The 25462-nt window shown below is 42.8% G+C and overlaps 1 protein-coding gene across 1 annotated transcript in view; it reads right to left on the reverse strand.

Annotated features, from left to right (window-relative positions):
• Positions 1–25462, reverse strand: part of ANKFN1 (ankyrin repeat and fibronectin type III domain containing 1) — a 191205-nt gene that overhangs the window by 77950 nt on the left and 87793 nt on the right. The window contains exons 2-4 of the mRNA XM_074970973.1: positions 22156–22269; positions 15013–15214; positions 5070–5280 (exon numbers count right to left, since the gene is read on the reverse strand). Coding sequence (XP_074827074.1) covers positions 5070–5280; positions 15013–15198 — 397 coding nt within the window. The 5' untranslated portion in view covers positions 15199–15214; positions 22156–22269. The remainder of the gene's footprint in view (positions 1–5069; positions 5281–15012; positions 15215–22155; positions 22270–25462) is intronic.

Here is a 25462-nt window from a genome sequence, read left to right on the forward strand (position 1 = left end):
AGATTCAATTCAACAGTTGTCAGGCCTTGGCAAGGTGTAGAATGTTTACAGGCAACAACCACTGGACATGTTAATTTTATTTGTACTTAGTTTTGCACAAATAAGCCAAGATGAGAACAAATGATAAATAAAATCAGTGGAGGAGAGAGAGATGGTTACACAGCACAAAGTGGACTCTGAGAGCAGGGAGAGTAAAGCAACCTGCTTTACAATTTTAATGTAAATGTTCTAGGGACTGCACCATATCCTTCTGCCTATTTGGTAATTAAGGGAAGAATGAGCTTGTGCTGGGGCTCGCACAGACTGGGCTCCACGTGGATCTGGAAGTGAGAGTTGTTGCTCTCTGATTTGCTTTTGGATTTCCACACAGAAATCCAAGTAACGCAGCTAGGAGGTATGTCACCTGTGTCCTCTCTAAAGCGATGGCAGTGTAGCTACAAGGGGACCCAGCTAATGGTATGTGATTCCTGCTGGACCCCTGCTGCTAATGTGCAGGGGGAAGGGGAGAGGAAGAGCAAGAGCTATTCTTGTAGCAGGGCTGCTGTCTTCCCTTGGAATTGGGGGTCGGGGCTCCTTTCGCTCTGAATCACCAAGGTCTGTGAGGGTTGGTAGGTGGCATGCCCTCCACAATCCATAGCTCCCAAGTTCCTTCCACTAGTGGGGGTGGTGCAAGGAAAGCTCTTCAAGAGTGACCTCAGGGAGATTTCCGCACCGTGGCCCACTCCTGTGTGTTTTGCTGGGGTGGGTGAGGAAGAAAGAGATTTCCCTTGTTCCTTACTCAGGGAACTGATGAAACTGAGGGAGGGTTTCAGGGTGTGGCCCACTGCGAAGGCCAGTGGAAGGCCACATTGCCCTGGAGAGGAAACAAAGAATTCTGAGCCTCACGTGTAACAGTCACATGACAGAAAAGAGTGATGGCATGACTGCCAGGGGCTGTGCTGGGCAGAGATAGTGGGCAGAGTTGCCAGGCACAGGTACCTTGAACCACAGAAAGGGTCTCAAATGAGGCAGCCAGCGAGAGGCCGAGTTTATACATGTCTAGCTGCCCAACAGCCTTTGCAACTGAGTTGGGTGCTACAGGGAAGGGACAGGTGGGAGTTCTACCTCCAGATCCCTCTGCCCATTGAAGTCAATGCGGGTCTTTCCATTGGGTGTTGGGTCAGGCCTCCAGAGCCCAAATGCCATGCGGGTGAAGGGGATTTCACTCTAACAGGGAAGGAGGGTCTGTGAAGTGTGGCAAGGGGGCAGAATAGGGTAAAACAACGATTACTGCCAGCTTCGAACAATGGAGACAAATACAGAGGGGCTGAAAGCCATTCCATGGAGCCTTGAATGAAACACTTTCTTTTTCACTTTCAAGCAGCGACTTTAGATCCTCAAGGACAAAAACCCAGTGATTTGGTTTTTATTGAGAAAGCCTTAACCATTATTTCAATCAGAAAAACTGAAAATCATGATAAGTGAAATGGAAATTTGGTGGGCATATTTTGAAATGGAAATGAAGTGGTTATATATTCATATTCTCCGTGTTCATAGGCATGTTTGCATTAATTACAGGAAATGAATACTAATTTATGATTGCCCCTGCTTGCCATCAGACTGCATTTATTTACAGATGAGGTCAATGAAAAATTAGTTTAGTCTTTTTTTTTCTTTTTTTTTTACTGCTGTTTAGAACACTCAAGACTGTGTTTTCCTCTAGATTTGTCATGGTTAATGAATGTTGCTTCAGCAGTCAATCATGCACTCTAAATGCTGTCACACTTTTTTTTAAAGCCTCAGTCATGAACCATGACAGAAAAATAAACAAATAAATATAAAGCAAAAAAAAAAAAACACAACTCTTTTCACTGAGCAGCTACACTATGCAAAAATCTCTTGGGAAGGTTAAAGGAGGCCAGAATAAATGATAATATAAGTGCTGTGGACATAGAAAAGCAATAAAGGTGTACCAACACTGAGGGTCTGGCAAAAAATCCCAACACACACACCCATACACACGCACACACATACACTCTCTAGTGAAAAAAATTGGCAATGTGAGTAGCCTCAAGGTGCAATTTCCTGGAGCACTGAGATTGACATGCCAGTCCTAAATGTTGTTAATTTAACTAACTTCAAATTAATGACACAGTCTGCAGTGGCTGAACCCTTCAAACACAGTCTCATTATAGCCTTGCTGGGAATGTCCTAAATATAGGCATTGACAGTTTAAAACAAATTCGTATATATTTGTGTATTTTTAGCCAAAAGTAAGGCGTCAGAGTTTGTGTCATGGTTTAAGGTTGATTAATTGACTTGGTAAATTCTCCCCCCTTCCCTCCCCCTCACTCCCCAAATTATGCAGGAAAAGTCCCATGACAGAAGACAAAGGATAGTTTTATAACCACAATAAGTGCTATTAGTGTTCCCGTGCAGTGAGGAGGTATAATCTGAGCTGAATTTTCATTGGTGCAGTTACCACATATTTACCGATGCCATCCTGCCAGTTCATTGCTACTGTCATTCTCTCATTGATCCAAAGCCCAACAAAGTGAATGGAAAGACTCCCATTGACTCCACTGCGCTTTGGATCAGGCCCTAAAATTGTGGTAATCTGATTTTAATGGGACTGTTAGCTCAACAGTGATATATCTCCACATTCCTTGCTACCTCGTTGGGACACCATGGCGTGGACCAGAATAATCGTCCCATTACTCCATAGACATAAGAGTCTATTATCCTGTTTCATATACTCAATGCCATTAGGGACCTATGAGCTCTGTATTACTGACTCAGGCCCTGTCTACCTATTTTCTAAAGATTTCCCACTATTGCTAACATCAGTTCAGCTCCACTGGTGTTAATAATGTTAAACAGCCCTAGCTTGGATGGGGTGCTGGCTGAGGCAATCATTTTTAACACGGTTATTTAGCTCTGGTAACCCTGCCAGCAGCTGGTAGCCCATCTTACACATTCCTAAGGCTGGGTACACTGAGGTCCTTTTATACTGGTTGAATGGCATAAATAGGCCATGCTCTAAATAGGAACTAGGAACCAGATTTTTAAAGGTATTTACTTGCCTAAAATGCAGCTAGGTGCCCAGTGGAAGCACTAAACACTTTTGAAAATCCTCCACTAGCAACTATCTACATCAACAGGTTCCTAAATAATGATAAAAATGTGGCCCTAAATCTATAGATTTTAAGGCCAGACCCACTGATCTAGTCTGACCACCTGCATAACCCAGACCGGGTACCTGAACATGATTGAGTCCAGTAATTTATAGTGACGGCTTCTGTTTTTCAGGGTGTATTAAGTTCATTTTTTAGCAATTTGCGTTCTGTGATGATATGCAAACATCAGGGTTTTTCACTTTTTATATACTGTAATGAGAAGATTTTTGGGGGGTACATCCCAAAATTCTTGTTTAAATAGGATGAACTTTAATTTTTATTATATGTATAAAAATGACTTACATGTTAGTTTAAGCTTTGTAAATTTGTTATGGATCCCTGGTTTAGCATTTAGTGCATTTCATATACCTCTCCCTGGCACTAGGCTGACATTTTTTATAACGCATATTTACCACAGATAGAAGCTGATATTTAATAAAAAAAAAAAATACAAATACGCTCACCATCATATAGAGAGATTGTGTCCTTTCCCATCATATTAATATCCCAATGTAATCAAAAAGTACAACGTTTATGATGTCAAGAATAGTCATTTCCATCTTCAAGCAAAATGGATTTTAAAATTTTTATTAATTTTTTTAATTGCATTCACAATTCATAATGCAGAAGTGTTGTAAATTCTGTGCGCATGTACAGTCCTCCCTATCTATGGAGTGTCCACTGGAATGTAGGCATTGGCTGCACTCAGTAGTGGAGGCAGATTTAAAGTACCTAGCATGAATTAATGTTAGATACAAGCCAGGGACACTGCCTATAGGGAAAGCAGGGAAGTCAACCTGAGTTGAGTAACCATTTCCAATATTTTTTTGGCTGTTCATTGGATAAACACTCATTTTTTTTTGTATTTGGGGTGTTTTATAGGTGTTTTTTACCTAAAACCTAAAATCAGAAGCCCTACCTATAGCTGAAGTACAGCATATACTTTAGAAAGACATCTTGTCTCTACTGAAAGACAGTAAATGATTAATTTGCCACTTGTCTTGGTACATCTATGCTAGGGTTTGCAGTGTTGATAACACTAGTGGACATGAACCAGTTTTAGCAGCAATGGGGCATTTGTAGACAATGGACCTACGGCAGACGGGTCCATAGAGCCGTGTGACCCAGAGAGAGAGAGGATGCAGTCAAGTAATAGATTTTGCTTTCTGCTTTGTGCCGTTCATCCCAAAGAGCTTTAAAATGAAGGGTTAAACAAGCCTCAAAACATAAACCTAATACTTAAAATGGAGATTACTGCACATACCATGGTAACTTGAGCTGCTATAATTGGTAATTGTCAAGTATTTAATGAGCCCTGACCCTATAGCATCATATAAACTACCATTGTCTACACTATCTGCACTTGAGGGGTGTGAATTCTAGTGCGCACTAGGGTGTCTCACACTAACTACTATCATAACAATAACTCTGAGAAATATGGATCCTGTGCCTACGTGGAATACGTATGTCGTCATGTTCCTACACGGCTATACCTATGGAGACTCATGGGTGACACACTGAACCAGCGAAAGTGAACAGCTATGTCTGGACATTATTGAGGCCATTCCCACATGACTTTGGTGTGTTTCCTCTTTATGGCACACGGCAAGCAGCTAACTTTATCCCCAGAGCCACTTAAAGCTAGTCTCGAGGCTGGGATTTGCTGGGTTGGTAGGTTGCACCCCAGTTGCTGACACATGAGACAGGAAAGACCTGCTGAGCTTGTGCTCAGGAAGCAAATACCCCTGCAACTGTCTCCAGTTGTCGTGGTGCCATTGCTGTTTGTATTCATCTTACAAAGAAAAGCAGATGGGCTTTTCTCTTTTATGTAATTAAATTAAGCCTCCCAGAGCAAGAGGAAGCCCTTAGTATGGATTATTTGGAGCAACACAATTTGTGTTCTGCTATACTTACAGTGCGGGCTTTCCTTTGCGCCAATCTTCAGAAGAATCCTAGCGATAGGCACGTTGTTTGTCAGGATGGCAATATCCAAGGGAGTTAATCCCTCACTATTCGGTGTGTTCAGATCCAGCTCCTCTGGTGTATATTGATAGAGGAGAATCTGAACAGTGTCCAAATCCTGCTGTTCCACCGCCTCAAACATAGCTTCGTTGCACTGGAAATTCTGTACATCAGCAACAGCAGAAATTAGTTACAATTCTTCCTATGGCAGCCACAAGTTTTATTTTGTATCCTGTTCAAGGGACCACTGGCCCAATCCTATAGCCCAAGCGTAAAAACTACAGGAAGGGCCCTACCAGTAGGTTCGCCTCCCCCTGGAGATGGGCAAATTGTTTTCAACAAAGCCCATCTCCCCTTGCTTCAGGTTTCATTATACCCTTGAACTCAGTTCAGGTTCGTTGGAAGGTTCAATGAGGTTCACAATCCTTCCAAAGCAAATCTGAGCTGATTTACAGGTTTGTCCTGAAACCAAGCCACAGAAGTGATCTTTTAAGATTTAGATGTGAAACGGGGTAAAAGTTTGTGGTTTTGGCAGAGGGTTTGACTCTGAGGTTGTTCAAACTCCAAAACTCAAAGCAAAACACTGGGGGATGTAACCCAAGGTAATCAACATCCAGCTAAAACAAAGCAAAACTCAAAAAGTGTTTTGCAGTTTTATCATGAGCTGGTACCAGGCACTGGTTCTGAAATTGCTCATAAATTCTGAACTCTTCAGGGCTTATTATTATTATTTGTTTTTCCATAGCACCAAGAAGCCTTAGTCATGAAGCAGGACATCTCTGTGCTAGGCTCTGTACAAAAACAGAACAAAAAGATGGTCCCTGCCCCAAGGAGCTTCCAATCTAATTATAAGACAAGACACAACCGAGGGGGAGTACCAGTAAGAAAAAAAAAGAGGAATAATATTTGTCAGCATAATAGGCAGCGGTCTCTGCATGCTAGCAGTGTATCTGGCTTCTCTTCACTGCTGTAAGAGCTTGGAGTTATCACTTGAGTTTTGCTCGTAATCTGACTCCCATCCACACAAAAAAACCTCTAGCTCAAGTTAAATGGTATGTCTACACTGTAATACTAGCGCATGCATGCATTGTTGCCCACATCCCTCTACCATCCACACACAACCCCCCCCCAAGCATGTGCTTATTTGTGCTTTGAACCTGTGCTTGCTTCAACAGCTTGGGGTATGGGTGAAAGCTCAGGCTGGAATCCACCCACTTTGCAGTGAGGACTCAAGCAAGATCACATAAGTCCTGATGATCCTCCAACACCCTTCCCACAATTCCCCCGAAGGACAGACAAGTTCTTCCACAACTGACAGAACTGACTGCGAAAGAATCCTAGCCTGTCTCAGCTCAAAGAACCCTGGGATACACCTCCAGAGACACACAAGTGACAGCCGAAACAGGGAGGATACAGTAACGCAGGTAAGGCTTTGCGGAGGAAACTTTGCAGTATAGACATACCCCCAACTACCCAGCAGCTGCGAATGTAATCACTCCGTGCAACTTGACTATTGCTGTGCTGTGTAGACAGTCTCACTTGAGCTAGGGTAGGTTAGCTCGACGGCAATAACTTGAGTGTACCAATTCAAGCTACCTGTTGCAGTGAAGACAAGCCCTAGGCCATTTTTAAATACCCTAATAATTTCACCTGCTTCCAGAGGAAACCTGTGACTAGGAGAAGGATTGAAACTCAGTGGAGCTTGTCATCATTAAGTAAGAAGAGGGGATGGGACTGAAGTAGATTAACTGACTGGGTACCTCCAAAATATCGGCAGGCAACCAAATACGTGTATCTGTGTGGTACTCAGAAAAATGCAGGATTGAGTGGGTGAGCACCTGAAAAATAGAACCCAAGGATGTACCATGTATTAGCATCTTCTCCGCTATTCTAGGCTAGAAAAGAACAGTGAGGCCCCCTTTCCCCTCAACAATAGATAAAAGAACTAAGAGAAGTGATAAAGGAAGAGAGATAGGATGTAAAGAAACATATCACTCCTTAATTGAGCTGGGGAGAAGCAGGTGCCGGAAGCTAGCACGGTCTGCAGGGTTTTTGTTTATGAAAACATCCTTCTAGGGCTCTACAGTGGTGACGTGTTATTTGCCAAGTTACTTTAAACTCCCTTTCAATGTCCCTTTGTGATAATTACCCAACAGCTTTCTTCTTTTAAAAGTGAATTATTAGAAGCAACTGGCCCAGCTGTGCAAAGAGAGCTCAGCATGTTGCCATGCAAGGGAGCTACAGTTTGGGTGGACGTACTGTGCTGAAGGGCGCATTAAAGAAATACTTGGATATGAGAGAGAGAGAGAGAGATTCAGGACTGAAGCTTGGCTCTCCCTCGCTGCTGGAAGCGGAAATGTTACAGAGGCAGCCTGCTCAGCGCACTCACTAGCTCTCCCGTTTGGCCTATTGAAGGCGAAGCATTGCTGAACTCTGCGTTCAGGCCCTCATTGCTGCAAGAAGAGGCCTGGCGGAGCGTTGGAGAGTAAAAAGGGGATAAATGAAGGGATTATGGAGACTCCAAGGAGGCATCTGTGGACCTCTAGAGGAAAATAATTATTACTTGTGAAAGGGAAGCTCTGATAACATTGAACTCAGCTGGAGCTGCAGGTGATTGGCACCTCTGAAAATCAGGCCCAAGATGTCTTGAGTTGGGCACCCAAAAATCAATGGATACTTTGGTGGATATAGGACTATACTAGCTTTTCAAGACAGTTCTGCTAGTATATCTTTAATACCTGTCAATGGCATTGTTGTATTAATACTCTGCTAGTTGTTCCACATTGTGTGGTGGGCTCTGCGATGTACGCTCTGTACTAGGATGAGATCCCCAACTCCAGTGCAATAGATATGAGCTCTGAAGCAGATCAAAGACCAAAAACCCCCAAACCAAAATGTAAAAAAACCCCACCCCAACAAAATTTCTCATAGAATAAAATTTTCAAAATCTGTTTATTTTGGGTCAATTGAAATGTTTCATTCCCATTTCAACTTTTTAAAAAAAATTATAATGTACATTTTGAAATGAAAAATCAACATGTTCCTAATGTTTTGACCTTATCGAAACACTTTGTTTCAAAGTTTTGTCTTTTTTAAAAACAAACCTTTGCTGAAACCTACTCGTTCCAGCACAAAGTTTAATTTTCAACAAAATGGCATTTTCTGATGGAAGAACTTAGTTAGAAATTTTTTGACCAGCTCTAACTATAATGTTCTAAACAAGCAAACAACTACCTTAAATGTATACAATAACTTTATGAGAAAGAATGTAACAGTGCAGCACACCTTCTCGTTAGAGAAAACATGGACATTGCTCAACATGGGAAATACAAGAAATATTGCAACTACTGAGATGATGTTATCTAAACGTTTAAAAGGGCAGCCACTGTAAGTGGTACTACTGTGATAAAGTAGATATGGTGGCCCACCAGAACAGAGATTAGCAGTATTTAAAATTGTCTGCACTCAAAATTTTCACCTGTTTCATTTCACTTCAGCTACCATAAATAACACACATTTGCTTTAAGCTTTTCAATCCTTTCTAAGAAGGTTGTATAATAGATCACACCTGTTGCTTTCAAAATAGGTCTTTTTGTACGTTTTATTTTGAGAGCCCAAGATAAAAAAACTGAGAAGTAAACGTTTTTCTCTGACAATTTCCAAGCAACTCCATTTCATAAATACTACTCAGGAAAGACACTCAAGATAACTAATTAATTCTCCTTGTATTTAATATAAGGAATTCTAATAGCCAGATTTCATATACCCACCCAGTGCTTTGATGCTAGTGGGAGGGGTGCAAGAGAAAAATCTTAAAATGATAGATGAATGAATGGCAGATGGATAGAGATTATCATCCAGTTATCTAAATCATAATTTGAACAGTTTTAAAGGCAAACTGTCATTGGTGAGGGCACGTCTCAATGTAAGAAAAGATCCTGTCACATATTTCTCAATTGTAAGGCAAAACCTAAAAGGAGAGAAATTTTTACTGCAATGCAGCAGTTGCCTTGCACTACACAGCAGCTCCACACATCTGTTCCCCTCCTTTTCTAATGCTTGATTTGGATCACTCTGAAATTAGAACTCAGCACTTTCTTCATGTGTTTGTGGGGTTCCCCTCCCATCTGAGATGATGAAACACTTTGCTTTTCATTAGTGGCATGGATCCTGAAACATATCGAGTGTCTTCAACTCCAACTGGAGTCAATGGGAATTAGATATTATTACATGTATTTAATAGTTGCCCGTTATTATGCTGTCTAGGCACATTTAACATGTTTTAAATTGGGTCATTAAAATTCCAGATAAGAAGAGCAAAAGGGTTACACTCCTTTTCTCCCTGCAGCTTTAAGGCTAAGGATGGAGAACTATGAACTATATCCTACCAAAACCACCTTTATATTAAAAATTAGAGTTGGCAAATAATGCCACTTTTTGTTTCTCCAGGCATATTTGTTTGGACTTTAAAATAAATTCATTTCAGTCAAGTTGGTACCCTTTCGAGTTCATTTCCTGTGAATATTTGAGCTCTCTATTTTACTGTCACATATATTAACAGAAAGCAAAATTCAAAATTAATTTCAGAATATATGTCAGAAGCACCTGCATGTTCATCCAATTTGAAAACAGAAACTATACGAGTGCAATGAAGATTATCTGACTAGTGTTTATGGAGCGCTATTTAAGGACCAAATATAATCATCAACTTACTTTGTCTTCATATTACATTCAAAGCTCAAAATCAGTCTTACAGACATTACATCATATAGGGGCAATCCTTGCATTAGGAAAAAGCAGAAAAAATAATAGGGCTTTATAATTTTGGGCCAAATTGTGCAGTGTGCGTTGTGTAGCTGAACTGAATTCAGGGGCATGACTCTGGATTTCTAGCCTATAACTGGGAGCAGAATTTGGCCCTTTCTTATTCAAACATATACTATTTTTATATGTACGGTACTAGACAGCAGGCTGGGTGCTATACAGCTGCTGTACCTAAAACAAGTTCTGGGTGAACATTGCACAAATTATTGGGGAACTTTGATGGGATTTTTTTTAAATTCAGGCTCAATAAAGCCTTAATTCAGCAAACCGCCCCTATTCCTCAATGCATTTAAGCACATGCTTAAATTTAAGTGCATGCCTAAATCCTGTTGACTTTCATGGGACTTAAACAAATGCTTAAAGTTAAGCAAAGGCTAACGGGTCAGATTTTCAAAGATATTTAGGTACCTAAAGATGCCAATAAGTGCCCAGTGAGATCTGCATAGACATTGTTCAAAAAATCATATTAGGCTCCTATCTATATCTTTAGTTGTCTAAATGCCTTTGAAAATGTGGCCCTAAAAGCTTTACTGAACAGGGATGCGCCTAAACGTGTGCTTAAGTGCTTTGCTGAATTGGGGCCTAAATTAGTTCACCCCAAAATGCAAATACGAAAGTTCATAATCACACAGAAAATCTGATGCAGAGTTGCTCTCATCTAGACAAGGAGAAGAGCATGTATTGTAACCTACTCTTGGCATCCAATCAAAACAGCAGAGGCCAAATTGCAAATAGGCTGAATGAACAATTCAGAAGCAACCAATAGGCTGAAAAGTATTTGCATAAAATAATTGTCTAACAGTTTTGAACACTGAGGGAAGAAATAAACAATGGAAATTGTAGTCTGTTCTGTTTACCTAGGTACTTATATGGCCCTCCTCCTCCTCATCATATCTGAGCATCTTGCAATAATTACTGGGTTTTATTCTCATAATACGCTTGTGTGAGAGCAAAATATTGCCTCTTATTTTAGAGAGCGGAAAGGGTAAATTAAGTAACTTGCCCCAGGTTGCACTTGGTGTCTGCCGCTGAGCTAGGAATTGAACCCAAGTCCCAGTCAAGTGCTGCACCCATTAGACCATCCTTCTTCCCGGTAGCGTGCAGTTTGCAAACAAGCAATATCTTTATATACTATATCAGTTAATGCAAATAGTTCACCAAACTCTTATTTAACACATCCCTTAGTATTTGCTATACTATATTCAGTCACCTGCAACTCCTGGGGATGGAATTCAAATGGGGGAAAAGGAGGACTGTGATCTCATCAGATCGACATGTTCAACTTCAGACCAGCTGGTACCATCAAAATGACTCAAAAGTGCCATCCGACTTCATCTGCACCCACGGTATATTTCTCCACTGTGAAAACATCACTGGGAGCAAGCAGTATCTGACGGCCCAGTTACAAGTGATCAAGTGCAGTTTAGGGACAATTCTCAAGTTTCTACTCCCTTAACAGAGTTGCACGACAAGATTAATTTATGGAGGGTGTTACACAGATGCAAAAATAATACACTTTGAAAAGAACCACCGTGCTGCTTTGCGGTAAGCAGTAGCTATGTTCCAGTGAAGTGATTAAGTGCCGAGTGTTTAAAAACGCAGTCTCATGGAGCTATTTGCTTTGGGTTACCTAGAAAAGCCCATGTCTGGTGCTGGAGTTGGAAACAAAATGTTGAACTAGTTCCAGCAAGGAATTGCTTTGACAAACATGAGTGGGAGAATAAAGCAGTTTTGGGACGTGGCTATGTCTCTGGCTGGACAACAAATTTCTTGAATGGAAAGTGTTACATAGAAAGAATGACAAGAAACCTGTTCACTACTGGACGGTGAGTAAAGGGTCTAAAAATCCTGTTCTCTCATCTGGAAATTTGATTTTAATCAGTGTGTTGACCCTATACCACAGATGTCCTTTAAGTTGAGGTTTAGGATTAAAAAACGTATCAGCTAACACCTTGATGTGTCATATTTTTACTCCTTACTGGTAGTTTCCTGATTATTTTCCACAGTGAACACTGAAAATAATAGATAGTTGGTTGATTGGTTTGCTTAGCAGGGACCTGATCCAAAGCCCACGGAGGTCAGTGGGAATTGTGTCATTGACTTCAGTGGGTGTTGGATCAGGCTCTGGATCACTGATGAGATACAGAAACTTTCACCTCTAGCGTTTGGCCTACAGCAGGTCAGCCGTGGCAGAAAGCCATTACACTTTCATGGCTGCATAATGGACTGGAGGACATAAAAGTAGTGAGGCTCGATCTATTTCCCATTATACAACTGTCCACATCATACCTGGCAATATAGTTTTGTCAGTAAGGCTGAGGACTGAAACAAACACTCCCATGCCTAGATAGGGTCCTGACAGGTCAGATCTGAGAAGGATGGTGGGCAGTAAGAGAGCAAGCCAGCAGCTCTCCAGGTGACAGAGGAGTTCAGTCTCCACAACCATCATTTGCACCGCAGCCTTTTGGCTGAGAACAGATTTATACAGTTTAAGATCTGATGTGTTCCCTGTCTGGGACTGCAAAATAAGTGGATTTTTGGAACAGGGAGCTGGGCTAGGAACTCGTTCCATCCACTCCATGCATCAGCCTGGTATTGCAGTGCCTCTGCCATACAAAAGACAGGATTAAAAAAAACCTGGTAAGAAGAAACAAAAAAAAGGCAGGGGATGGGGTGGAAATCATGACCCAGTAGGCCTTTTCCACCGCTAACTCCTATACCTAGGCCTGTAGCAAACCCCCTAAATCCAAATGCTCCCCAAAATGGATCCATTCAAACTTCATTGTACAAACTCCTCTCATGGGTTAGATGAGGGGTGGACAAACTTTTTGGCCCAAAGGCCATATGTGGGTATGGAAATTGTATGGCGGGCCATGCATGCTCATGAAATTGGGGGTTGGAGTGCAGGATGGGGTGACGGCTCCGGCTGGGGGTGCAGGCTCTGGGGTGGGGCTGGGGATGAGGGGTTGGAGGTGCAGGAGGGTACTCCAGGCTGGGACCGAGGGGTTCAGAGTGCGGGAGGGGGATCAGGGCTGGGGCAAGGATTTGGAGCATGGAATGGGGTCAGGGTGCAGGCTCCGGGTGGCGCTTGCCTCAAGCAGCTCTTGGAAGCAGCGGCATGTCCCCACTCCGGCTCCTATGCGGAAGCACGGCCAGGCAACTCTGCGCCCTGCCCCGTCTGCAGGCATTGCTCCTGCAGCTCCCATTTGCCTTGGTTCCTGGCCAATGGGAGCTGCGGGGGCGGTGCTTGGGGCGGAGGCAGCATGAGGAGCCCCTTGGCTGCCCCTATGTGTAGGAGCTGGAGTGGGGACATGCTGCTGCTTCCATGAGCCATGCAGAGCCATGGCACACATGGAGCATGGCAAGCCCCAGACCCCACTCCCCGGCGAGAGCTTGAGGGCCAGATTAAAACGTCTGAAGGGCCAGATGCAGCCCCCGGCCGTAGTTTGCCCACCCCTGGGCTAGATAGTGCCATTTACGTGCAGCTCCTGTAAAGGGGAGGGGTGTAGCTGCTCTGACCCAACGGCAGCATCACGAGGTGCTGTGCCTCAAAGAAGAAATTCCTGATGCACACAGGCTGTGTTCCCATTACCAAGCCCATGCACAGCTGCTTACCTCTCCCACAGCCAGGCAGCTCCCCTGGCCAGTGCATGGAAGACAGGAGACAGCCAATGCCCTGTGCCCATCATAGGAATGGGGACAGAGCCATCCTGTCATGTCCAGCGCACAGGGGCTGCAGTTCTGCCTAGCTCTTCTGCAGGCCATGTAAGAGAACAGCAGTCTGCTAATGCCCTCTCTACTGCCATGCCCCTCTAACAGGGCCAGGCTAAATCTAGCCCTATAACTTCATGAAAGAAACATCTAGCCTGATCTACGGGCTGTGATTGTTTTGAATTAACTCTCTTAGGGCTTCAGCACTTATACTGCTGCATGCAATTTTTTTTACATATAAGGCAGATTTGCACATGTTAAGGAAATCTAAGCCATACATCTTTTTCTGGCCAGTCATACGGTTCCCATTAGCAATATGGGCCTTAGGCAGTGCTGTCCTGCAAGGTGCTGAGCACACTAGCCCTTATCCAGCACAGCACTTAACTTTAAGCCCATGCGTTGTTACCGTGCTGGCTGGGTGAGCAGGCGTTTCTTGGCACATCCACAGGCAGCCCCTCCAGGTGGCTGCTCCTCCCCTCCCTCAAGAAGCAATTCGGAGTAGAAATCCAAGGGCGTGTCCTTCCTGCCTCCAGAGGGGAGGAAATCTGCAACACCAGCAGCAGGAGGGCAGCTGCCTCGGAACCTCCCTCCAGTAATAAACAGATGAGGTTGTGTTGCTTACTGAACCTGGGCCTGAGTCATTCCACGGAGGTCTTTGCCTGTTTGTCCGAGCCTGCCAGAATGCAGCGCACGAGGCTGTGTCTCTGCAGCCCCACTGAAGTCAACGGGAGTAGTCCTGCGCTTGGTTAAGCGAGTGCCTACGTGCTGTGCTCAGCATCTCGTACAATCAAGGCCATAGATGGGCTTTGCGACCAGAGGAGAGTGCCAAAAGCTTGGATGTGTGTGGGTCCTTGGCTCTCTGTCTAGGTTCTGATCTGGTGCTCACCATCCAAGCCTGGGACCCTTGTACTTATTCGACTGTCACTTCCTTTGCTGTTTAGAGCCATTGGCGCATACATCGAACTTTTAGAGAAAATGATTGTTCCTTATATGTCCAAAGTAGGCTCGACGTTTTCCTTATCTATAGGGCCAGATTCTGCCACATTTACTCATACTGTGTCAAACCTTACACCTTAAAAGTGGACTCCTCATGGAATAAAGAACTGGTACTGCAAGGGGGCCCCAGAATCTGGCCCACAAGAAGAAAAACAATATCTGCTATCAAGCATAGTGCTTATTACCATGTGCTTCACATCAGTGGGATTCCTCTGTGTCATAAGCTCAGGAACAGGTGTGTGTCGAGCAGGTCAGTGAACAGACAAAATGCAGATGAAGAAGGATGAAGACAGGGGTACAACAGAGAAGCGAGGTCAAGGTGAAATTAGCTAATATGACAGTTTGTTACAAATGAAGTAATTACCACAGAAGTCTTTCGGAGACTGAGTCGATCTGATCTGGTCCTGAAATACGCCTCATCAAAAGATGCGTGACTCCCCTTCAGCTTCTCGGAGAGGTTGCGATACAGTCGTTTAGCAGCATTCGGAGATGACGGCCCACTGTTCTTTTTTGTCTGCGAAAGGTTCAAGTTCTGCATTTGCTGTGTCATTTTCACGGGGCAGTTCCTAGAAAGAAGGCAATGCAGCCGTTGGATACAGGTTTGCTACACTATCTTCATCTGTTCAAAATTCATTGTTGTCACACACACAGCAAGACTTATGCAGCAATGGACTTCCATTAAGGTAGGCCAACCCCACCCCAAGAATACGAAGGGCCATATTTTAGATCCTTTCCATTGGTGAGTTGTTGCTTACAGAGATAGTCCCATTGACATCAGTGGATGGGAGGGTGTATGATGTGGACACCAATGGGACCACCCCTATGAGTGCCAGCCAATGGGAGGAATAAGAGCTCTAACATGTGGTTTGATACCCAGGGAACTCACGAAGTGAGTCACATTGTGGGAAAAACAACAATTCTGGTAAAAAAAAAAATTAAAAAGTGGGGGACGAGTTTGGGTTAAATGAGAACTGGGAAGAGGGATTTATACTCTATGTATGTAAAGTGATGATGATATTCCCTAAATTCAACCAGAACAAGCAGGATTGCAGAATCAGGACCTAGCAATTTGGCCCTACCATTTATTGTCATAAAAGCTTTTCTACTAAACATTTTCTTGTCCCGTAATTGCGGCTGCTCTTTGCCTTTAATTTGCCTCTAAGATTTAAAGCTCAACGCCAACTCTCACAAGTCCTCTAAGTCTTCCATTCCCGTTGGTCAATGGTGGCACAGCAGACATTCTGAACACAAAAGCGTCCATTTACAAATAACCTCACACATTTCCCAGGCTAACGAGGTACTACAAATAAAGAAGTTCTCTGAATGACGAACATATGCCCAGAGACTCGAGATAATTGGGACATGTGACAAGGAGACTTCCTGGTTAAATCAGCACACCAGTGTATACAAACAAGAACAGAACTCTGTGTGAGCAGCATCCCTGCAACTAATGAGCAAAAAATGGATGCAAGGCAAAGCAGGCCTTCGAAGATCTCCAGGATCGTCTTTCATTGAGCCTGATGGCCATGTGAGACTGCACACACTAGAAGTTATCTTGCTTTTTCATTATTATTAATTTGCATTTTAGTAGAGCCCAGTGGCCTGAACTGAAATTATGACCCCGTGCACTAAGCACTTGCACAAAACACAGAGTAAGACAGTCGCTGTCCCAAAGAGCTAGTCTAAATAGATGAGACAGACAAAGGGTGGCAGGGGAAACAGAGACACAGTCAATGCCTTTGCCTAGGTCACACAGCAGATCAACAGAAGAGGCAGGAACAGAATCCAGGTCTTTTGAATTACAGTGTGTTCCATTCACTGAACCAAGGAACCTTGTAATATTATACAGCGGTTACAATAAAAATAAAATCTACGTTTACCTGAAATTCTGGAATTATTTTTCCTATTTGCAGTAGAGGGAAATAGAGGTAAATGATCCTCCTCTTTTCTCCTCCCTCCCTGCAAAGTAACACACAGGAGTGGCCAAGTTTAGTGGAAGGGGGTTTCTGTAGGGGTAGCAGGAAGCTGGGTTGGAAGGTCCCCTCCATCCCATCCGGCTGAGGAGCAGCAGTGGAATCACTCTGCGTGGTGCTGCAGTCGTCCCCTACTGGGGCAATATCCCGTGGATCCATATATTGGAAGATTTCCCCCTAGTCCTAGTTCCCCATACCTAGCGACATGGGGGTATGAAAGGAGCCCCTCCAAACTTGGTCTCTATGGCACACAAGGGATGTGAACACTCAGCATGGGTGCCACAAATCCTTTTTTCCTCATCCATATGGTGGAATCACATTGGTTACATCTGGAGCAGCATGCATGGATCTGCCCCCACATACTCCATGAACCAGATGTGGAAACGGTCAGTAAGCGCTGATTTTACCGGCCAACACATGACAAGTGCAAAAACCATTCTGTTTTACTGATGCAGTGAGCGGCTCAATCAGGAGTTTTAATTGAAAACAAGAGCAAAGGTGCAGTCAGTGAAATAAAACGATTTTTTAAAAATGGCTGTTAAGAGTGTGCTCGCATTAACTCCCTATTCAGACTCTTGCCATTAGTTCAATAAGTTTCTAATGAAAGTGTGAAGATACGTTTAAAGAGGTGGTTGGATTTGGTGTGTTGCCCCCAGAGATCATCAGATCCCACAGTCTCATGTTATTAATATTTAATGGTGACTCAGCACCTTACCAAAGATCACTTTATTCTCAGTCGCTCAGAGTGATGGCAAAGAGCCCCTCATAATGCCCCCATGATAACCTGCTTCCTTGTATTCCACCGAGCAACAGATTTGAAATACAAAGGGCATCTGCTTTCACATCAGCTTTACCCTGCACTGACTACAATATATGGCTCCTTCTGTACAGCAGCGTGTGCGAAGAATCAGCCCCAAACGCTGTGTACCAATAACGTGAAGGGTCTTGCAAACACTCACAACATAGCTCAATTCTCTCTGCGCCTGTTTAAAAGTTCCAGGCATCCAGTCATGGAGCAGAGGCTACCCCACACAAGAAAAGTGAGCAGTCATGTACTGCAAATAGTAAAAGGGGAAATTTCATGAATAATCCAGGGGCTGCAAATAGTTTGTCCAAGTGGCTGAGCAGATATTTGTGACTAGTGTATGCAGGGGAGATGTTCAGAGGCCCAGGGGACCAGGAAACACCCAACTTTCACTGAAAGTCGAAGGAACTTGGGCACCTAACTCCCATCTGCGCCTCTGAAAATCTCCTCTTGCATTTGCAGAGATGATGAATGGTTTGCAAATGCCTTGATAACAGCAAGAGAAAAGGGCTAGGTTCATTTGTAACGAACAAGTCAAGCAGCTCTGCTTGGTACTGAATGGGATTTCTTAAGCCTAGAAATACCATCATGCTACGATTAAGAACAAGCAATGGTGGCATTCGATGCTTGCTACTTCCGGCTGATCCCATTAAATCATTAAAGAACTAAGAACAACAGTGTGAACTACACCCATATCAGGACTGTGAAAAAACACCGGTCCCCCCGACTGACATAGGTTTCACTGACAAAAGCGCCGGCCTGAGATGCACTTCATAGCTCCCGCTGCTTGTTGGGGATGGTTTAATTACGCTGATGGGAGAGCTCTCTCCCATCGGCAGAGAATGGCTACACAGGAGACCTTACAGCGGCACAGCTGCAGTGGTACAGCGGTGCTGCTGTCAGGCTATGTCTACACTACAGACCTAATTCCCACTGAAATAAACTGGAGTTAGGCACCTAGACACCTTTGAGAATCTAGGCCTGTGTAACTAAATAGGCTGCCTTTCCATCTAGAGCCAGGCCAAACAACCTATGTACTGGCCTGTCAATGCCATTCTAAGCGCTTACCTACATGGTGCATTAGTCCACACCAGGGGGTGTAAATGCTAGTGCCCACTACTGTGTCATACACTAACCGGCCCAGGTGGACCCTGCCACCAACCCCCAGCTCTTTTATAAGAAGGGGAATTCAGCCTCTGCTGGTGACAGAGCCTGAACAAATCTTCTCTAAATGTCAGCAGTCTTGATTTCCCAGGACTTCTGACTGCTGGGTGATGCTCTGTTAAAGGAGAGCCCAGTCCCCCATTTGCTAAGGATGGACAGCTGGACCATTGTGTTGCACACTAGCAATCCCTCTGGGAAGCTGTGATAGGCAGGAGGTCAGACTTGATAATCACGATGGTTGCTTTGGCCCTTAAAAATCGATATCACCGCTCCATTGACTTCGACAGTTATAGCACTGTGCAGCTTGAGTAACACGGTGGTGAATGAGGCTTGCTACATAAAAATGAGAAAGATGCTAGTGTAACCTCAGGGACAAAATACGTTTAGGTACCAAACATTTGAACAGCACCCTTCCAAGGACCATTGCAGTAGATTGCTCTATCCATGGATGTATGCAGTGGTGTTGTAGCTGTGTTGGTCCCAGGTTATGAGAGCGACAAGGTGGGTGAGGTGATATCCTTTATGACACAAACTTCTGTTGGTGAGAGAGACAAGCTTTCAAGCTGCACAGAGCTCTTCTTCAGGTCTGGGAAAGGTACTCCGAGCGTCACAGCTAAATAAAAGATCGAACATATAGTTTAGCATAAGTAGTTAGCACCTATGCTAAGGGGCCATTCCACGGGAAAGGGAACCATTAACACCCCTGCAGTCACAGGACAAAAAGGGGGGTTAGTTGGTTACAGATTGTTGTAATAAGCCATAAATTCAGTGTCTTTATTAAGGGCATGGTTTTTAGTGTCTCGCAAAGTTATGAATTTAAGCTCCCAGGCTTGTCTTTTGAAAGTGTTGTGCAGATTTCCTTTGAGGATGAGGACTGATAGATCACATATAGCGCGATCGCTTTGTGAAAAAAATGTTCACCCACAGGTGATGTGATGTTTTTGTCTTTTATCATTTTCCTGTGTGTGCTCATTTGAGAGTATAGTGATTGTCTGGTTTCAACCCACATAGTTGTTATTGGAACATTTAGTGCACTGGATCTTGAAAGGTGTGTTGTGGGGGATGTTGATCATTGTAGCCGTGGAGATGTGTGTGCAGGTTTTGCATCTGTTGTTCTGGCAGGGTCTGATGCAGCTTTCAGTTGATGTGGCCTGGTGTGTGGGGAGCTTGCTCCTGATGCTGAGCTTGGAGGGTTACCGGCCACTTCACCTTGAATGGCTCCTTAGTTTAGCATTAGTAGTTAGTATATATTCTATCTGTTCAATCTTGTATTGAGCTGTGACACTCTTAGTATCTTTCCCAGAGCTGAAGAAGAGCTCTGTGTAGTTTGAAAGCTTGTCTCTGTCACCAACAGAAGTTGGTCCAGTAAAAGATATTATCTCACCCACCTTGTCTCTTTAATGACCCATGGGTGGTTTTTTATGAGTTAGCCATAGCTGATCTTTAAAATCAATATGCAGGTACAAAGGCAGTATTTCCCAATGGCTATAACACTAAATGGGGTGTCAGGAGACCTGGGTTCTATTTCCTGCTCCACCACTGGCCTGCAGGATGACGTTGGGCAAGTTACTTTAACTGCTCTGTGCCTCAGTTTCCCCATCAGTACAATGGAGATAATATATGGCTCATTTGTAAAGAAATTTGAGATCTGCTGATGAAAAGTGCTATACAAGAGCTACCTATTATTATTTTATTTGTGCATATATGATAAATATACATCTTTATGACCATATAACCCCATGGGTGTTTCTCTTTATCCAAGGAGAGATAGGTCAAAGAGGAGGTTGAGTAAACATAGCTATAAAGCTTGCAGTGATTCAGTGACACCTTTTTTCTATGTGACAATAGTAGCACATCCACACTGATCCCGTATTAGGTCATCAGTGACCTTAAAAATGTTCACTGGGCTATTTTTATATATGAACAGAAGTACATAAAACATCGCATGAACGAAGCACACAACAGCCAAGTAACAGTTGGAAATAATGTAATGCAAATTCACTCGAGTCCTGATCAGCATGTTCATAGAATGTTTGTAAAATGCAAATTATTGCTGACGATTACTGTATTTAGGACAGCACAATGGGATATGTAATAAGCAGTTATGAGATGAAAGAAAGGAAAGGGAAAATGTATGCTGCATTTCACAGAAAACTTTCTAGTAGTGTGATCTTATTAAGCTGGAGAGCTGTCTCCCAAGGGAATTGATGGAAACTAGACTCAGTAAAAACACAGAACAATCCTGCATTGGGAAGGCAATTTGATAATCTATGGGGTCTTTTCCATCTCTAACGCACATGATTCAAAACTGCTCCAAATGCAGGGATATTCAAATTGGCTGGTAGCAGTTTTATAACATCTAGGCAATTTTATAAGAACATCCTTAGGATTCTTTTATAAGAAATTCAGGTTAGCTTTCAGAGCCATGTCAGATGATACAGCAAAACATACATCATTCTCACTGAAGTTACACATTGGACATGTCTTCATGTTTTTAACATATGGACAATTGAAGATGTGCTACGATGAAGGATGGATGATTGCTAGAGTTAAACTGGTAGCAGTGTATTATAAAAAACAAACCCGGTAGGTGCTAGGTGGTGCAGTGGGGTTGATATATTCAAGGCTTTCACGTCTGGAAACCACAGCACATATCTAGCTTAGGTCACAAATTTAAATGAGTTAGGTGATCTCAGTGTTGTTCGGAATAGGTCTTTTTGTGCACATCACAATAACCGTCACAATATTTGACCTAACTGGCTAATGCTTGTCACAGTCAATCAAGAAATTGACGACAAATGTGCTGCAGGTTTGGGGGCATAGGTAGTGCTCTGCAGGGTAGCCTGCAGAGCATCTGCTCACATTATAACTGGGCATAACCAATACTGTCAGTAGCCCACTTTTTTAAGAATTAAAAATCACAACAAAAATGGTTCCAATAATGAATATCTGAATCACCGGGCAAACAGTCTTCTGCAGACATTTTACACTAGTAATGGCCATCACATGCAGACACTGGTTCTCATTATCACTCTCATTTAGCATGTACCAACTAAGAGAGGGAAGTCACCCAACACATGTTTCATACTGTACACAATGTAATCTAATTTTTGTGATCAGGTTTCTGATCACACATCCCAGGCACTACTAAAGTAATCTTTCCTAACAGGCATGTGTTTTAAAAGTGCAGATTTTAGATAAAATCCATTGAAATAACCTACCCTTGAAAGCAGCTTATTTCATCTTGGGGAACTGATCAAATATTCACGCACAGTTTCTAAAATCACATTGCAAAAGAAAAACAAATCCCTGGATTACATATCGGTGTGTGTCGATTATACACATATGAACATACTGTATATACCGGCACGCTGTATAAATACAGCATAGGTGTAGATGTGTTAACTTTGGAAGATTTGATAAAAAATACACACACACACACACACACACACACACACACACAATAGATAATAATAAAAAACCCCACACACTTATTTATTAAGTGATTTCATTCACCAACACATAGCTAGAGAACATATGAGTTAGAGAATTAAATTTGACTTACCAGCTTAGGCTGTACAATGCAGAATGGGAACTAGTTGGTAGTAATTGTCCACTATCTTCATTCAATATTTCACATTGGCTTTGCTTTCTTTTCTGGTTCAGCCTCTTTCCTACACTGTATGAATGATCAAAAAAGGAAAGAGCTTACTACAAGCAATTACTGACGTCCAAGATCACTGATTAAATCTCAGTGCAAAAACCAAAGATAAAAACAAATTATGAAACATCTGAAGTAAAATATCTGATGTCTTAACACTACTTGTGCTCTTAGTGCTGCAGCTATAGTAATGACCGGTATCTAAGGCTCTTGTTTCTGTAGTCAAAGATGCCATGACTTCTGTATGCTTTTAGCCTGTTGTGTCTCTAAGAATTGATCAGCACAGCATGCAAGTAGAACAAGTAATCACTGCCCAGAGTAAACAAAACGGGAATTGTAGTCAATTGTCACTCAGTATGAACAAAAAGACATTAATGCAGTCATCTTAAAACAATTAGTTCTAAGTTAAATCAATAAGAGAAAAATAATCCTCACCCTACACTTTGTCCAGGAATTCATGATTGCATATGATGTACTGTTCCTTCTTTCACCAAGCTACCAATACAGCTGTCTGCAATCATAGCAACAAAAGCAGCAACCATATCCATAGCTCTGGGACATCTGCAAGATCATTTCAAAGCTCCCAGCATGAATAGGTTATCTTTAAAAGGTTATTAAACCCGTAAACCCGCCCCCCCACCAGCACGTACAACTTTAATGATGCTTACATTTTAGTTACAACAGGTCCCCAAGAATTAATTTTAAAATGCTTTTGACAGTACAACCTGGTACAAAAACAGTGACAAAAAAGAGGTGTTTTTTTTTTAAATGTATAGTAGAAAATGTAAAACCTGGATCCCATTGAACCGAGTAATATGTTACAAAGTCAGAATATGCAAAAAGTTTGCCAAACCTCAGAATGCTAAAAATACAGATATGTGTTGGACTGAAGATAAACAAAGATGCTCAAGTAAAGCACTATATGTTTTTGGATCGCCTTCCTGGTTAAATTCGAACAACCATAAAAGTTAAGCACCTAGCAACAGAATAAAATGAAAAGACTCTTTTAGATTCTCACTTTGGGATGTGTCTATATCAGTTGTCTATAATAGTGATTTTACTATTATTATTTGTATTATCATAGAGCCCAGGAGCCCCAGTCATGGGCAAGGATCCCACTATGCTAGGTCCCTGCCCCAAGGAGCTTACAATCTACATATAAAACAACAGGTGGATACAAACAGACCAACCCGGGGGTACAACGGAACGATGAAACAGTACCAGTCAGCGTGATAGGCAGGGACCTCACATACTAGTAGCCTGCCCACTGTTCAGTTTTTTGTAGGCACTGTGGGTTTTAGAGTGAGCCTGAAGTAGCCTCTCTGACTCAGTGCAGTTACTCAGGTATGATTCTGGAAAGTGCTGAGCATGCTCTGGGAGATGGTGGCCACGCTTGACTCTCACCCACTTCAAAAGAAAGTTGAGGGTGCTGAACTTCTTGCGGGGTGGTGTCCTGCTTACACCAGTGCAGCTGAGAGCAGAATCTGTCCCTATGCCCCTACATGACATGGGGTCTGTTCTTACACAGCCTGCAGCAGAACTGGCTGGACAGCTGAATATAACTCTGACTTCTGTGTTGAATGATAAGTGCTTTCAAACTTTGGGGAGTTTGAAATGTGGATCTAGGCGCTCTGCAGCGTGAGCCCATCTCAGGTGATTAGTCAAAACAATGATCCTTAGATTGGGGCCAACTAATAGCGATCATAGCCTTCCACTAACTATAGCTTCAGCAATCTGTTAGGCATAAGCTGCACAGTATGGAGTAAGAACTCCAATCTGTCTTTTGAAACTTGGTGTCAGACTTCAGTAAACCTAGTGAAGCTCAGAAGAGGTCTGGACTGATGAAGGCGAGCACTGGAATTATTTTAAGCTTCTATAGGTTTGCTGCTTAGTGCCGACATGTTAGCTGCTTATGTTTAACTGGTCAGAGCAGTGCAAAGTGTTCCCTGCAAAACCTTGGCACTCCACAGAACTCACCTGGTTTCAGATTTTGTTCTAAGCTGGCAACCCAGCCCAGGTTTCAGTAACAAGATTTGCCAGACTGGGCCTAATATTTGACATTGAAATGGTTTTGGATCAGAATTGGTTGAAACTTGGTGGTTGTTTTGCTTTGAGGTTTTCTGATTCATTCAAGCTCAAGACTCAGTGAAAACCTCCTGGGATGCAAATAAATCACATGTGAATTGCAACTGCAGAAAATCTTTGCATCTCGGCTTGGGCCCGTTTGAGCACCATTCTGTCAATGGTGGAGGATGAACTAGTTTGGAGACTACTTCAGTGGTGATGAACTCGTTTGGCAAAGGAGATCTGTCAGAATGGGTATTGTTCAAAAGCACATCAGCAGGGAGACGTAAGGCTAAACAAGGCCCACTGTGATGGAGGTGCCAATCTTGCTCACATATTCTCATGAGGAAAAGCGTGGTTTGTGGGAATCTTTGAGGGTGTGGGGATAAATTGAAAAAAAAGTGTTGTTTATGTAATTAAAGGACTGCTGAATAATTATGAGAGCTCCCTATTTCTCCCAAGTTTTTAATTTAAGTTTCAAATATAAAACTTAAGAGCCAAATCCTCAGCTGGTGTAAATCAAAGTAAATTTAGTGACACTCATTTATACCAGCTGGGGGCATTTAGTGTGGGTTGCGAGAACTTGAAAGCCTCTCAAAGTCCTTTCAAGGCAACAGAGGTATAGATGTTAAAAAGCAAGAACAAAAGCCTTAGTTTCAGTTCAGCTCAGGATTCTTTTCCAGCTGGCATGCTGAACAGCACCTTGCAGGTCTCTTTATCAAAGTCAATCGCAGCTAGCTTCAGACATTTGAGTTGAGCTCTGTGAAGTATAACTCGGTCTGATAATGGATCAGTTCCTGAAGTTATCTTAGAATTTCAGAAAGCACTTTGTTAGCCAGTAGTTAAACAATGCTGACAAATATACGGAACCAATAATTTCTTGTTCCAGTTTTAAATTGCTTACAATTATTACAGAGTGGCTTGTCCAATGTCACTCAGAAAGTTAGTGGCCGAGCTGGGTTTGGTCTCATTCAGTCTAGTAACCTATCCATGTGGATATACGGTAGGGCTGACTGGTAAACAACTATTTTGCTTCATGAGCAATTTTGAGTTTTTAAAATACGTTTCCATTTAAGAAGACTGGGGGGTGCGAGGAGAGGAGTGGAAGACCCAGATCAAGTCCTGCTCTTCCTGATTCAGGGAACAG

The sequence above is a fragment of the Natator depressus genome, chromosome 14 (assembly GCF_965152275.1).
Source record: "Natator depressus isolate rNatDep1 chromosome 14, rNatDep2.hap1, whole genome shotgun sequence".
In the NCBI taxonomy this organism is placed as follows: domain Eukaryota; kingdom Metazoa; phylum Chordata; order Testudines; family Cheloniidae; genus Natator; species Natator depressus.